This window comes from Oncorhynchus masou, chromosome 6, assembly GCF_036934945.1.
Source record: "Oncorhynchus masou masou isolate Uvic2021 chromosome 6, UVic_Omas_1.1, whole genome shotgun sequence".
Classification (NCBI taxonomy): domain Eukaryota; kingdom Metazoa; phylum Chordata; class Actinopteri; order Salmoniformes; family Salmonidae; genus Oncorhynchus; species Oncorhynchus masou.
Genome location: NC_088217.1, coordinates 31,023,755 through 31,040,845, shown reverse-complemented (window position 1 = coordinate 31,040,845; position 17,091 = coordinate 31,023,755). Strand labels below are relative to the sequence as shown.

Here is a 17,091-nt window from a genome sequence, read left to right as displayed (position 1 = left end):
ATGGAAAGAAACTAGACAATTATTGATTGTCTGCCGTAAGACAACGGTGGTGAAGGTTATCATTGCTACTTAGTGCGGATCCAAGTTAAGTATTGAGATACTCCGGCGTCAACGGCTTAGGGTTAGCTGGACATTTCTAACTGGTCTTGGAACTGTGACAACAGGCCCCTTCCCTTTTTTCCACATTTTGTTATGTTACATCCTTATTCCAAAATGGACTAAATGAATACAAATCCTCATCAATCTACACACAATACCATAATGACAAAGCAAAAACAGGTTTTTAGAAATGTTTGCAAATGTATTAAAAGTCAAAAAACGAAATAACTTATAAGTATTCAGACCATTTACTATGAGACGCGAAATTGAGCTCAGGGGCATCCTGTTTCCATTGATCATCTTTGAGATGTTTCTACAACTTGATTGGAGTCCACCTGTGGTAAATTCAATTGATTAGACATGATTTGGAAAGGCACATAACTGTCTATATAAGGTCCCACAGTTGACAGTGCATGTCAGAGCACAGATATGGGGAAGGGGACCAAAAATGTCTGCAGCATTGAAGGTCCCCAAGAACACAGTGGCCTCCATCATTCTTAAATGGAGAAAGTTTGTAACCATCAATACTCTTCCTAGAGCTGTCCACCTGGCCAAACTGAACAATCGGAGAAGAAAGGCCTTGGTCAGGGACGTGACCGAGAATTACACATTTTGTTACGTTACAGCCTGATTCTAAAATGAATTAAATGGTTGTTTTCCCCTCATCAACCTACACACAATATCCAGGAGAACATTCCAGAGTGACAGCCATCTCTGCAGCACTCCACCAATCAGGCCTTTAAGGTAGAGTGGCCAGACAGAAGCCACTCCTCAGTAAAAGGCACATGACAGCCTGCTTGGAGGTTACCGAAAGGCACCCTTAAGACTCTTAGACCATGAGAAACAAGATTCTCTGGACTAATGAAACCAAGATTGAACCCTTTGGCCTGAATGCCAAGTGTCAAGTCTGGAAGAAACCTGGCACCATCCCTACGGTGAAGCATGGTGGTGGAAGCCTCGTGCTATGGGGATGTTTTTTAGTGACAGGGGCTGGGCAGACAAGTCAGGACCAAGGGAAAAATTAATGGAGCAAAGTACAGAAAGATCCTTGATTAAAACCTGCTCCAGAGCGCTCAGGACCTCAGACTGGGGAGAAGGTTCACCTTCCAACAGGACAACAACTCTAAGCACACAGCCAAGACAATGCAGGAGTGGTTCTGGGACAAGTCTTTGAATGTCCTTGAGTGGCCCAGCCAGAGCCTGGACTTGAACCCGATCAAACATCTCTGGAGAGACCTGAAAATAGCTGTGCAGCGAGGCTCCCCATCCAACCTGACAGAGCTTGAGAGGATCTGCAGAGAAGAATGGGAGAAACTCCCCAAATACAGGTGTGCCAAGCTTGTAGCGGCATACCCAATAAGACTTGAATCTGTAATCGCTGCAAAAGGTGATTAAACAAAATACTGAGTAAAGGGTCCGAAAACGTATGTAAATGTGATGATTCAGGTTTTTTTAAATGCATTTTCAAAACAAAAATCTAAAAACCTGTTTTGCTTTGTCATTATGGGTATTGTGTGGAAAAAAACTATTTAATCAATTTTAGAATAAGGCTGTAACATAGCAAAATGTGTAAAAAGTCAACGTGTCTGAATACTTTCCGAATGCACTGACGGGCCGAACGAGGCATAGGATGAGGACGAGCCGGCCGAGATGTGGAAGCCCGACGAGCCGGCTGAGGCGTGGGAACCCAACGAGCCAGCTGAGGCGTGGGAGCCCAACGAGCCGGCTGAGGCATGATGTGGAATGGGAGCCTGCCAAGCCAACCGATGAAAGAAAACCTCTAGCCAGTAAGGCATGGAAGACTGACGAGCCAGCAAAGGCATCCCCAATTCCTTCGGCAGCGGACCCAACGTCACCAACCAAAACAAAAAACTCCCTGATGCTTCCAATATTAGTGTCAGCATTCTGTGAGGACAGATGCTGGGAGACGGGAAGCAAGTACAGGGAGTGAATATTTAATAAATAACAGACATGAAACAAGACACGGACAGCTTCTGGACAAGGGAAACATAACAACATTAATACTGACACATAGATCAAACTGAGGAATAGACAGATAAAGAGGAGGCAATCAATAAAGTGATTGAGTCCAATGAAGCACTGATGTGCATAACAATAGTGAAAGGTGTGCGTAATGATGGCCAGCCTGGCACCATCAAGCGCCAGAGAGGGGGAGCGGGAGCAGGCGTGACAATTTGGGCTGATAAATTATATTTAGGGGATTTTTAAAGGGGAAAGATTTGCTTTTGTAATTTTCTAAATATTTTCTATATTATTAATTTCCATGTTGGCTCTATGACAGGAAAATGCCCTTCTCTGGAGCAAAGGATTGCATTTTCAAACCCTCCAAAACAAACAAAAATAAATCAATCAAGTCTTTAAAAATTTTACAAATTGCAATAATGAATATTAACTGAAAAATGATCTTGTGTAGTTTCTTGAAATAGCCCTTTCTGACTTCAAATAATATTTATCTCCAAACTGTGATTCCCAAAAAGATTATGTCCAGAGATTTTGTGAAATCAGTCAGATTTGTCTAAAATCCTAAATGAATCAAGAGTGAGTAGGGACTGCTACACCTTAAGCACCCTTATTTCATGTAGTCATAACATGTAGTGCAACAAGACCACTCATGGTCAGTAAAGTTCCCTACTTTTTATAGAATAAAAATATATGTATTGAAATCCCCATTGTCACAACAACTCCATCTCCCTGATAGGATATACATTTTGTGTTTTAGAGTCATGAAGCAACTACGGAAAAAGAAATGTATATTTTTAATACCACTTGAATGAAGAAGAAAAATGCCATTTATGTCAACGCTGTAAAACATCAACTCAAATCAAATTTTATGCATCACATAATTCGTAACTAACAGTGAAGTGTTTGTTAACTCTGTTAGAGTGCTGAAAAATCTAACAGAATGGTTGTGTTTTTATTGGGGATTTTCAAACTAACAATTGTCTATATTTTACAAATGTTTGTAATTTACTTTGATTTTTAAAGGCAAAAATGTCTGTTTTGAGTATTTTGTTGTCAACTCCATCACTGATGGCTAACCCCGTTAAAACTCCTTAAGATATATTTTTCAATATTCAGAGTTTTTTGAATCACTTTTCTGAAACATGCTTAAACTATTGACGTATTTGCCGTGCTAGATCTAAGGGATAATGTTTGCTTTATAAATGTTTTATTTCTAAATCTAGAAAATAAATGTCAAAATGCTAACGTAATTAGCCCTGGAGCATTATATAGTGCTATAAAATAAAACAAGAAGTTTGGAGATTTGTATTACATATTTGAATGATATTAGAATTAAACAATCAAGGTCTTTAACACTTTTGGACAAAACATGTAAAAATGAAATGTCTTTTATGGTGTCTGACAGAGTTGACATAAATCCAGTTAGTTGCATATTATGAAAAAATATAAGAATTAAAGGGTTGTTCCAATACGTGGTGTAATAGCTGATACTTTGGTCTATCATATATTTCAAATGTTATTAATATTAAGAAAAGGAAGAGATTGTCCCATCATTCAAGAATCACTGATTTGTTGATTATATTAGACTTTATTAATATAATGAATAATCCAGGAATGTCACAAGTTAATTGACATGAGAAAATAGCAACTCTACAGAGCACCAAGGACTACAGTGAACGGCTAAATTACTTCTGGACATGGAGGGTCTGCGGAGCTCCTCCTTACCACTCTATTACTGAAAACAGGAGTATGTGTAGTCAAAGTGGGGGAGATTGCATGTGTGTATGTATTGTACTGAATTTATAGACATGTACTGTGTGTGGTATGCACACAAGTGTACAGGAATGAATGTGTCTATACCTCACCTGAATGAATGTTTGTCGTTTATTGAGTGTGAATATAGACCAGACGTCTTAGCGCAGTGGTTCCCAAACTTTTTATAGTCCCGTACCCCTTCAAACGTTCAACCTCCAGCTGTACCCCCTCTAGCACCAGGGTCAGCACACTCCACAATGTTGTTTTTTGCCATCATTGTGAGCATGCCACACACACACTATACAATACATTTATTAAACATAAGTATGAGTTTTTGTCACAACCCGGCTCGTGTGAAGTGACAAAGAGCTTTTATAGAACCAGGGCACAAATAATAATAATCAATCATTTTGCTCTTTATTTAGCCATCTTACATACAGTATAAAACCTTAATTGTTCAGTCTTAAATAAATGTTCAGTCTCAGTCTTAAACCATTTCCCACACACAGTCTGTGCCTGTATTTAATGTTCATGCTAGTGAAGGCCAAAAATCCACTCTCACATATGTACATGGTTGCAAAGGGCATCAGTGTGTTAACAGGGGATTTGCCAAGGCAGGATACGCTGAGCTCAGCCCTATCCAGAAATCTGGCAGAGGCTTCTGATAAAATACAATTTTCACAGAACCGCTTGTTGCTTTTGCGCCATCAGTTCAGATACCAACACATCTTGACCACCAAAGTCCATTTGATGTCATAAAGCTGTCCAGTGCTTAAAAAATATCCTCTCCTGTTGTCCTGGTTTCCAGTGGTTTGCAGAAGAGGATGTCTTCCTTAATTGACCCCGCATAAACATAACAGACATATACCAGGAGCTGTGCCAGGCCCGCCATGTCTGTTGACTCTTCCAGCTGTAACACATATAATTCATTGGCTTGTATGCGAAGCCGTAATTGTTTCAAAACACCTCCAGCCATGTCACTGATGCGTTGTAAAACAGTGCAGATATAGTACTGCTGGTAGTAGCAGTATTACCAGTACAGCTGGTATATGTCTCTATGGACGCAGGCCTTACTTTTCAATTTAAACCCTCTACCCCCACTTTAAACCCTCTACCCCTGTAGTGTGGAGTTGTCTTTGCTGTAAGTGCCTTGGGTAGACTTCTCTTTGTTGTGAGTCCATGTCCCCGTAATCTCCTCTTTGCCTAGCTGGCTGGCTGAGGCTGGCAGTGCACTGAGACTGGAGTGGGAATATGTATTATGGGAGAGAGATTAGAGGGGCAGAGCAGTCATACTTCAGCTGCTCTTCTATAGTTAGCACACACACACCTGGGGTCAGTTTCAATGCTGTTGTTCCTATTTAGCACACTTCATTAGGCACGCTGCTACAGCCCTGTCTGCTCATCTGGCTACATTAGCCAGAATCTGATGAGCGTGAGTTCCCCTCAAAGGCAGTAGGGGCTGTAAGACGGACACTAGAGCACATGGACGTCACCCTCCCTGGAGTGGATGTTGAGTGGAATGTGGAAATAAAACAAGCCATATGGCATAGTGACCTGGATGTCTTGTGGAGAGCATCTAGCATCCAGCTCAGAGTAGTGTTACATCCAGCATCCAGCTCAGAGTAGTGTTATATCCAGCATCCAGCTCAGTTACAACTGGCCTCCAGCTCAGAGTAGTGTTACATCCAGCATCCATCTCAGAGTAGTGTTATACATCCAGCATCTAGCTCAGAGTTACATCTGGCCTCCAGCTCAGAGTAGTGTTACATCCAGCATCTAGCTCAGAGTTATATAAAGCATCCATCTCAGAGTTACACTGTGGCGTGTATTCATGGCTGCCAAGGGAAGACAGGCTTCCCCAAAAATTGACGAAGACATTTTTTTTTTAAACAAAGTAATTTTTCCTTTGTCTCTGTATTTCATAATTTTCCTTCAATTCGAAAAAGGCTAAATGTATCTCACCAGAGAAAGCATGCAAGATAAACGCTCCTCTGTCTCTGTATGTGTAGCCCATCTATCTGATGCTGTCTGGTCAAAAAGAGTATGATATTGATGTGAATCGGAGCATTGAATGTAAGGGAAGCCAGTGAGCATTTGGCCTCCCTTGATAAAAAAAATATGCAACAATAGCCAATCAGCGTTGAGCTAAAAAAAAAGTGTCAAGTGATGTGATTTGGCTTCACACCAATCACATCCCATCAAAAGCTAAACATCATTGACAAACAAAATGGAATCGTTGCATCTCGTTGTGTTGTTGTCCACCGGTGGCTAACTAGCTAAAATTGGTCCTTTCCTCAATTACCCATGGATGGAGATAGGGTTATGAACTTGTGGTTTTACTTAATTCTCCATACTGGCCGATGATTATAACAATGACTCTCATCAAACCATAAATTCATACATTGTGCCCCTGGCCTGAGAGGATGGAAGTTCAATATGCAGCTAGCTGTAGTTGGCTAATGTTAACGAGCTGGCTCATCGGTGCCTATGAAAAGGAAGTTAGGTTAGCGAGCAAGCATTTTAGTCAGGTAACGTAGGACAACAAAAACGAAAAGCGTGTACTGTATGGAAGAGTCATACACTGAGTATACCAAACATTAGGAACACCTTCCTAATATTGAGTTGCACCCCCCTACAAGGTGTCGAAAGTTCCACACGGATGCTGGCCCATGTTGACTCCAATGCTTCCCACAGTTTTATCAAGTTGGCTGGATGTCGTTTGGGTGGTGGACCATTCTTGATACACACAGGAAACTGTTGAGCATACCCCGATCAAAGGCACTTAAATCTTTTGTCTTGCCCATTTACCCTCTGAATGGCACACATACACAATCATGTCTCAAGGCTTAAAAATCCTTCTTTAGCCTGTCTCCTCCCCTTCATCTACACTGATTTGAAGTGTATTTAACAAGTGACATCAATAAGGGATCATAGCTTTCACCTGGATTCACCTGGTCAGTCTATGTCATGGAAAGAGTAGGTGTTCATAATGTTTTGTATACTCAGTGTAGCCTGTTTCGGCATAATGAAAGAGAGAGAGGAGAAGAGAAGATGATGGCATTGGTGTTTCTCTACAAGTAGGGTGAGTCAACATGTTTTCTTCTTATGCACGCAGACACACACACACACACACACACAAATCAGTACCATGGACAGCCACATGATATTTAGTTTACGTTGATTGGACTAAATCATTTACAAATATTATTTTTGGAATATTTTAGTTGTCACTGAATTAAACTAATCATAAGTGATTTGATTATGTATTTATGAATCATATGAATTGAAATAATAAAAAATGTATTTTAAAAAATGTTGAAATGTTAAAGTTGAAATAGTGCTGGAATAGTGGAGGTAGGTCCTGTTTTCTTTGCAACTTGCAGTACCTCTCCTGTGTTCTAGATCAATAGTTGTTTAGTAGTCTGAAAATTTCTGAAATAGTAACTTGATTGACCATTGTAACGCCGTTCTTTTGTTGTTGAAGGAGAGTCGGACCGAAATGCAGCGTGTATGTTACTGTTACTCACGTTTATTAGTGAAGACAAAACGAACGGACTAACACGAATAACTTAAATAAATACAAAAAAACAACAAACAGAACGAAACCTAATACAGCCTGACTGGTGCAACCTACACAGAGACAGGAACAAACACCCACGAAATGCAAAGCGAAATCAGGCTACCTAAATACGGTTCCCAATCAGCGACAACGAGAAGCACCTGACTCTGATTGAGAACCGCCTCAGGCAGCCAACCTAATAAACACACACACACACCCCTAATCAACTACAATCCCAAACACTACAAACCCCAATACGGAAATACAATACATAATAACCCCATGTCACACCCTGGTCTGACTAACTAATAAACTAAAACACAAAATACTAAGACCAAGGCGTGACAACCATGCTGTAGGTCAGGGCTCTCCAACCCTGTCCCTGGAGAGTAGGTTTTCATTCCAATCCTAATCTAGCATACCTGATTCTAATAATTAGCTGGTTGATTACCTGAACCAGGTTAGTTACAACTGGGGATGGAGCGAAAACCTACAGGCGGGTAGCTCTCAAGGAACAGGGTTGGCTCTGCGATTTAACGATGCTCCCACGAAGGTTTTAATGATGAACTTAACGAGAATAAGACAAAGCCTTTCAGATGCTTTTGGGTAACGGGGCCCTGTTGTCTTTGGTACCTGTACTGTTAATGGATGCATTTTAATAATTGTTGCACTACTACTCTTAGATTTTTTTAAAATCTCTAATTTAAAATCTGTAGAAACTATGAGACTAGAAAGGTTCAGAACAGAATCATCACAGCACAGTTGAAAAATATATGGCAAATAGCGTTCAGAGATAGATGGGAGTGGTTGAGTAGAGCTAAAGAGTGGAACTAAAAATAACAAGATAGCTAATGTAAAAAATACTGTGTCCGTAAAATGTATATAGGTTCAGAACTTTTGTGAAACAGCACAGTTGGAAAATATATGGCAAATAGAAATGAAAACAGGATGGTGTTCAGAGATAGATAGGAGGGGTTGAGGGCAGCTGAACGATGGGACTAAAAACAAACAAAAGATAACTATTGTAAAATATACCGTGTCTGTAAAATGTATGTAGAAGCCTAAGTGTTGTTGTCCATTATTTTACTCCAATAGGGGAGGGGTGGTAGGGTTAAGGGGAAATAATAAAATATATACATGTTTTTTGCACTTGTTGTGCATTGCCCTTTATGTTAACTAAGCCTGCTATTTGTTAGCTTATATTGTTTGTTTGCTTGCCATGATGTGCTATGAAGCCATTGATAAATAAAATATCTGGCTTCTGCTTACCATGCCACATGCTATTGCACACCCTTTCTGGCCGTTCATTGTTAACTGCTGCTATATTTATGCATAGCTTTACCCATGTTATATGCTTATTGCATTGATATAGTGTAATTTATTATTGCCATTAACAGCCAATTAATGATGTATGTTCACTGATGTTATTGTCCTTTTATTATTTGCACCTTTCTGTGTCTCCTTTTAGGTAAACCATACTCCATACAAAGCCAATCAAGTCTCAATTCAAGACGAATCACATGTCAACAACTGTCAATCATTCCCTGCCATGTATCATCTCCATTACCTGAATCTATAAGACTCTTAAACTGAAAAGCATCTCTGCCTCTGCCTGTTCTTTATTTGAAATCCCATAGTAGATGGGCATCACCGTAACCTTCCCCTAATCCTCAATCAGTAACTGAAGAATATTGTGTGACAGGCTTGGAAGCAAAGTTTTGGTCAGTGTTTCCCTGTGCACCCTTATTAGAGGAGGACATGCAGGAAATGTATAAAAGCACCCATTGTACATGTTCAGGTGAGAGCTTTGTACTGGGAAGATCCTTTGTGTGTACAGGCTGCATGGGGTTGTTGCTGTTGGTTTATTTCTGTGAGCCATTTTGTGGCCATGCTGTCTTGAATAAATATTTTGGGTGTGGTTGATGTTCATTATGTTAAGCCACTGCTATAATGTACTTTTGTTTTCAGTGGGTTTGTTAGGAGAGACTTTGCTGGTTTGAGGTCCAGGCAGTTTATGGTAGCGCCCTCCAATAAGGTGACTGTCTTTAAGTAAAGTCAGCTGTATTTCAAAAAGATGTATTGTTTATGTAAATGCAGTGGTTAACTGTTTATTTTGTATATTCAGAAGTGCAGTATTATTTGTCACTGTTTTTGGACATCTTATGAACTTGGTCAGCTGAATCTCTGTGAAACCCTGTATTTCAGAAAGCTATCTGGTGGAAGTAATATCTAAGAAGTCATTATAGTCTACTCTTGTTAATGTGAGTTATTTATCTGTGTCAAACAAGCATACCTGATCCTCTAAGATGTAATAAAGGTTGCTTGTTCTTTCTCTGCCTCTGTACTGTTTCCCTGTAATGGGCCTAGAACCTCTAATGTTTAGATGTTGCAATTGTAATACACATTTAATATTTTTGCTAAGGTGTTTTATGGTCCGTTGCATTGCTCAGAACTGTTGACCGAACTCAATAGGTGGCCTGTTACTAACCGGTGTCTTATGTTCTGGTTGAGGTGTTCACCTCATTAAACAGTAACTGCAGTAGTCTGGTAGTTGTGCCATTTTAGCTAACCTTAGTAGACAGGTGTTACTACAATATACTATAGTCATGTCTGCAAAAACACTACATATTACAGTCATGTCCCAAAATAAACTACAGTAAACCCTGCAGTGCACTACAGTCATGGCTGTAAAACACTATAGTGAATACTATAGTATAATACAGGCATTTCTGCAAAAACACTACAGTATACTAGTCATGTCTGCAAAAACACTACAGTGAATACTACACTGCTAAAAATAAATAAAGGGAACACTAAAATAACACATCCTAGATCTGAATGAATGAAATATTCTTATTAAATACTTTTTTCTTTACATAGTTGAATGTGCTGACAACAAAATCACACAAAAATTATCAATGGAAATCACATTTATCAACCCATGGAGGTCTGGATTTGGAGTCACACTACAGGCTGATCCACACTACAGGCTGATCCAACTTTGATGTAATGTCCTTAAAACAAGTCAAATTGAGGCTCAGTAGTGTGTGTGGCCTCCACGTGCCTGTATGACCTCCCTACAACGCCTGGGCATGCTCCTGATGAGGTGGTGGATGGTCTCCTGAGGGATCTCCTCCCAGACCTGGACTAAAGCATCCGCCAACTCCTGGACAGTCTGTGGTGCAACGTGGCGTTGGTGGATGGAGCGAGACATGATGTCCCAGATGTGCTCAATCGGATTCAGGTCTGGGGAACGGGCGGGCCAGTCCATAGCATCAATGCCTTCCTCTTGCAGGAACTGCTGACACACTCCAGCCACATGAGGTCTAGCATTGTCTTGTATTAGGAGGAACCCAGGGCCAACCGCACCAGCATATGGTCTCACAAGGGGTCTGAGGATCTCATCTCGGTACTTAATGGCAGTCAGGCTACCTCTGGCGAGCACATGGAGGGCTGTGCGGCCCCCCAAAGAAATGCCACCCCACACCATGACTGACCCACTGCCAAACCGGTCTTGCTGGTGGATGTTGCAGGCAGCAGAACGTTTTCCACGGCGTCTCCAGACTCTGTCACGTCTGTCACATGTACTCAGTGTGAACCTGCTTTCATATGTGAAGAGCACAGGGCGCCAGTGGTGAATTTGCCAATTTTGGTGTTCTCTGGCAAATGCCAAACGTCCTGCACGGTGTTGGGCTGTAAGCACAACCCCCACCTGTGGATGTTGGGCCCTCATACCACCCTCATGGAGTCTGTTTCTGACCGTTTGAGCAGACACATGCACATTTGTGGCCTGCTGAAGGACATTTTGCAGGGCTCTGGCAGTGCTCCTCCTGCTCCTCCTTGCACAAAGAGGTAGCGGTCCTGCTGCTGGGTTGTTGCCCTCCTACTGCCTCCTCCACGTCTCCTGATATACTGGCCTGTCTCCTGGTAGCGCCTCCATGCTCTGGACACTACGCTGACAGACACAGCAAACCTTCTTGCCACAGCTCGCATTGATGTTCCATCCTGGATCAGCTGCACTACCTGAGCCACTTGTGTGGGCTCTAGACTCTAGTCTCATGCTACCACTAGAGGAAAGCACCGCCAGCATTCAAAAGGGACCAAAACATCAGCCAGGAAGCATAGGAACTAAGAAGTGATCTTTGGTCACCACCTGCAGAACCACTCCTTTATTGGGGATGTCTTGCTAATTGCCTATAATTTCCACCTGTTGTCTATTCCATTTGCACAACAGCATGTGACATTTATTGTCAATCAGTGTTGCTTCCTAAGTGGACAGTTTGATTTCACAGAGGTGTTATTGTCACGGTCTTCCTCCTCTTCATCTGAAGAGGAGAGGCGAGAAGGATCGGAGGACCAAAATGCGGCGTGGTATGTGTTCATGGTGAATATTTAATTAAAGAAAGTACTGAACACTGAATACAAAAACAATAAACCAATAATGACCGTGAAGCTATAAATGAGACCTGTGCTGACACAAGCAACTAGCATAGACAATCACCCAAAAACAAAGAGAGCAACCCAGGCTACCTAAGTATGATTCTCAAACAGAGACAACTAATGACACCTGCCTCTGATTGAGAACCATACTAGGCCGAAACATACAAATCCCCAAATCATAGAAAAACAAACATAGACTGCCCACCCAACTCACGCCCTGACCATACTAAAAAAATACAAAACAAAGGAAATAAAGGTCAGAACGTGACAGTGATTGACTTGGAGTTACATTATGTTGTTTAAGTGTTCCCTTTATTTTTTTGAGCAGTGTATAATATACTACAATCATGTCTGCAAAAACACTACTGTGAATACTGAAGTGTACTACAATCATTTCTGCAAAAAACTAGAATGAATACTACAGAAAGGTCTGCAAACACACTACACCAGAGTTGTGTTTGAGAGCACTATAGCTACCTACACCATATAGAACAGGGATGGACAACTCCAGTCCTTGGGGGCCTGATTAGTGACACACCCGACTCCAATAATCAGCAAATCATAGTTTTCTGTTTCGAATGCAAGTAGTTTAATCAGGTGTGTTAGCTATATGGCTGGGGGGAAAAGTATGACACCAATCAGGCCCCCGAGGAATGGAGTTGCCCCTCGCTGATATAGACAATTGCTGATAATTACTTCATACTCACCTGATTGCAGGGAGAGGGTGAAAGTCAAAACATGGTATGTCAAGCCATGTTAGCTGGGTCTGGCTAGTTGTGATCGATTCTTGGACAGTATGTACGCACACACAGACAGAAACACGCATGCGTGCACGTGTACACACATCTTTGATATGATAGCTAGCTAGCTGTAGCCTTAAGCTCGATACTTGGTGACTTCTAATATAAGCTCCCTGTCTTGTCTGTCAGTAAGCCACCAAAGCATTGAAGGAAGGCAGCTAGCTAGTTAGCTTGACTTGACTTGTTGGTGGCCCTTATTACTAACCTGTCAAAAGCTAGCTAGCTGGAGCGATGGTCAGGTAACGTTAGTTAGAGTCTCACAGCTTTTACGTTGACAACTTCTAGCTCATGTATTCTGTTGCAGATCCTCATATCCATGCCCACACTGTCTTTGTTCATTACAATAATATCTATCTGCGGACTACATTAACTACCCGCCGCGCCTACTACAGGCCGCGCCAACTGCCATTGAGGGTACTTGTAACAGTATGATGTCCATTAGCATTACGTCACAACACGCCGTGCCCATTAGCATTACGTCACTACGAGCATTACGTCACAACACACTAGCTAGCTAGCACACACTGGATGTAACTCTGAGCTGGATGCTGGATGTAACTCTGAGCTGGATTCTGAATGCAACTCTGAGCTGGAAGGTTTTAGAAAGTCATTGTGAAAAGTCGTTTATGTTTGTCCCAATGGCACAGTTACAGTATTTCATGTCTGGATGTCAGCGTGCACTTAGTCATGTATGAGGTATAGTATGCCTAACAACCAATGTGTGTAGGTTTGTTGTGTCAGTTCAATAAACAAGAACCACAAACACTACACAGTATCCTTATAAACACAATGGAAATATAAGGATACGGTGACATACTGCATATTCAAAAGTTATTTGTCCTTTCAAATATGTAATGTGCCGTTTACACTTGAAACTTGACTCATTAATGGTGATTGGTTGAGTGAATCTTTCATGGGAGCAAATCCACTTTGGATCTAATGTGTAGATTTTCATCCATCACTCTGGTCCCTCAGGATCCTGACTCGACGAAGGACAAGTTAGGGGTGGCCCTGATTGAGTTTAAACTCGTGTCTGGCCTTTAATTCACTCTCTTTTAACTTGGGCATCAAAATTATGCTGAAACGCTTTAGTCCAGTTTGTCTCTACATCTCTTTGTCTTTCTTTGTCTCTTTGTCTCCCATAGTCTCTCTTTGTCTCTCTCTCACTCTCTCTCAGACTCTCCCTATCTCTCTCTCTCTCTCTCTCTCTCTCTCTCTCTCAGCCTCTCCCTAAAGGCCATGGTGGGTTTGCAGGCACCACACCTGCCAGGATTAATTAAAGTTAATGAGTGCTGAGCACTGCCAGGGTGTAATCCTGCACTGCACTGACCTGGGACATGGATAGGGACACAGCCTCCACTGTGACCTTGTGTTGGATTGACACACACTGGCTGGTAGAGGAATAATAGGTGTGCCACAAGCAGGGTACACACAGCCCTGAATGCACTCTGTTAATCCACAATACCTTATCCAGATCCTGATGTACTCAGCATGTAGTACTCATCATCCTGTTCCCTGTGACCTTCTTGCAGGTCCAAATGCTCTCATCATGCAGTGGAGTCACAGATTGTGCTGTGAATCTGTCTTTAGTAGTCTGCTAGTAGTACACTAACTTTGCAAGGTGCTTTGTAGAAGAACTAGGACAATAAGTCTGAGGGAGTCAGTCTGAAGGAGAGAGGCGGATGAGGAGGGACTGAAAGGAGGCATAAAGCAGGATAGGAACAAGGGCACACATTTGGCAGGGATATAACACACCACAACTCATAGCTGAAGAGATTGCAGCTGACAGCCAGCTGACAGCTATCACACCCTCCTACTGTGATGGGGAACGCTGGTAATACACACACACTATCTGTGGATCAATGTGCACCCTCATCTCATGGTGTGTGTTCTGTCAATCACAATCCACAGAAAATACAACATTTGGTGGCAAAGAAAGTGGGTTACCAGGGAAACTAGTATTTTGGTTCACATTTTTAAAAGGAATGGCACTAACATTCTAAACATTATTTTGGTCAGACTTGAATGACCAGGCCTTCTAGATGATATTTATCTTTGACATTTTCTTCTCTTTAAAAACCCGCTAGTCCTGATAGGACCGTAGCCTTTTCATTATGTTCAGGAGAAATTAGTCAGAGAGCTAAGTGGGTCATGAATGAATCATATTTTTCAGGCTTCAGCTTTACATAATGACTGTTATTATTTGCTGCAGCCGTACTTAGGATATTTAGAGCATCTTTGAAAGTTGTTTGATCGCATAGTTGGATCCAGACTAAAAGGCCTTGAAATGCTCTGGCATTAATGTTCAACATGTCACTGCACTGAAGTTTGACTGAAACGTGGTGTCTTGGTTGTGTTTCAACAGGTCCTGGCCATCATCTCCATCCTCTTTATCGTGCTGTCAACTATTGCCTTGTCTCTGAACACCCTCCCGGAGCTGCAGGACATAGACGAGTTTGGCCAGGTGACAGACAACCCTCAGCTGGCTCACGTGGAGGCGGTGTGCATCGCCTGGTTCACAATGGAGTATTTGCTCCGCTTCATCTCCTCGCCAAGCAAGTGGAAGTTCTTCAAGGGCCCGCTGAACATCATTGACCTGCTGGCCATCCTGCCCTACTACGTCACCATCTTCCTGACTGAGTCCAATAAGAGTGTTCTACAGTTCCAGAACGTCCGGAGGGTGGTGCAGATCTTCCGAATAATGCGTATTCTGCGTATTCTGAAACTAGCCAGGCATTCCACAGGGCTCCAGTCTCTGGGCTTCACCCTGAGGAGGAGTTACAACGAGCTGGGCCTGCTCATCCTCTTCTTGGCCATGGGCATCATGATCTTCTCCAGTCTCGTCTTCTTCGCTGAGAAGGACGAAGAGGACACTAAGTTTAAAAGCATCCCGGCCTCCTTCTGGTGGGCCACCATTACTATGACTACGGTGGGGTATGGCGACATATACCCAAAGACTTTATTGGGCAAGATTATTGGGGGTCTGTGCTGCATAGCTGGAGTGTTGGTGATAGCCTTGCCCATCCCCATCATCGTCAACAACTTCTCAGAGTTCTACAAGGAGCAGAAGAGGCAGGAAAAGGCCATCAAGAGGCGGGAGGCCCTGGAGAAAGCCAAGAGAAATGGCAGCATCGTCTCCATGAACATGAAGGAGGCGTTCGCACGTAGCGTCGAGCTCATGGACGTAGTGGTAGAAAATAATGGAGAGAACATGGGGAAGTTGCAGGGCAACCACCTGTCTCCCAGCTACAGGAAAGGGACTCCCAAGCGGACTACTTCAGAGACGGTTTCCGCCAAGTCCCTGGAGCCCAGCTCACCAGACAAAGCCCGTCCTGGAAGCCCTCAGCACCTCAACGCTCAGAAACTGGAGGAGATGTACAACAAGATGGCCAAGACCCAATCTCAACCTAACCTTAACAACAAGGACAAGGGACCTTTATCTAAAGCAGCCAATAAGAGAGATGAGATAGAGATGGGAAGCATCCCCGCGGAGCCTGCCCCAACCACAGATATGAGGAGCATGTCCAGTATTGACAGCTTCATGAGCTGCGCTGCCGACTTCACCGAAAGCGCTCGCTTCTCCCACAGCCCCAGAACCAGTGTACCAGGAAGGGTTAGCGCCAACCCCGTGCTTGAGATCACCCTGGAGGATGAGGCCATGGACGGCCCTCACACTGCTACCAAGCTCCCTGGAGGACGAGGCTCTAAGTGCGGCCTCCCTGACAGCCCCCGTGGAATGCGCTTCAGTAACCCTCTCAAGAACCGCTCACTCAAGGTCAACTTCAAAGGTGGCGGCGCGGACCCCTCCTCCTCCTTCTCAGCACAGGGTCCAGGGGATGGGGCCCTCTCAGATAGCTCTGCCCGTTCTGACCACTCCTTCATGAGTCCTGAGGTGTCTGTCTACACCACCGCCAGCAGCAGGACTCCACCCCAGGAGACCCTGATCCCCACAGTCTTCACATTCCACGATGCTTCCATTAGTAAGTTCATCGACGCTGACACAGACGAGGAGGAGCACCTCCATGATGGCTCAGGTACCAACCCCTCCCAGAGGCTCCTGGGAAAAGCCAGCCCCAAGCTCAGCTCCCATAGCAGCCACCACATTGCAGCCAACCACCTGGAGGGCTCCCAGAGGATGCTGGCTAATAGTGTGTTCCCCTTGGAGGGCAGGCCAGGGGGGACAGGAGAACCATGTGCTCTCCCGGGAAGAGAGGAGTTGTTCAAACACCAATAATGAGAGCAAGTGAGGCAGGAGGAGGGAAAAGGTAGTATAGAAAGCACCCAAACAGGAGGACATGGTGCAAATACTACAGAGAAATAAAAGAAAACATGAACCTCTTGGGTAAAAGGCACTGAAAACACATTTGGTGTTTTGTTTTGGTTTGTAACAAATGCCCAATAAGTAGAACTTTTGGGACACAGGAAGGAGCTCACTCTTCCTTCCTTTTCCTGCTA

General features: G+C 43.1%; 1 protein-coding gene across 1 annotated transcript in view; it reads left to right on the top strand.

Moving 5' to 3' along the window:
- LOC135541890 (potassium voltage-gated channel subfamily B member 1-like) overlaps positions 1–16,870 on the top strand; it is a 93,931-nt gene extending 77,061 nt beyond the window's left edge. Inside the window, exon 3 of the mRNA XM_064968371.1 lies at positions 15,002–16,870. Within this exon, the coding sequence (XP_064824443.1) occupies positions 15,002–16,870 (1,869 nt within the window). The remainder of the gene's footprint in view (positions 1–15,001) is intronic.
- Positions 16,871–17,091: the final 221 nt, after the last annotated feature.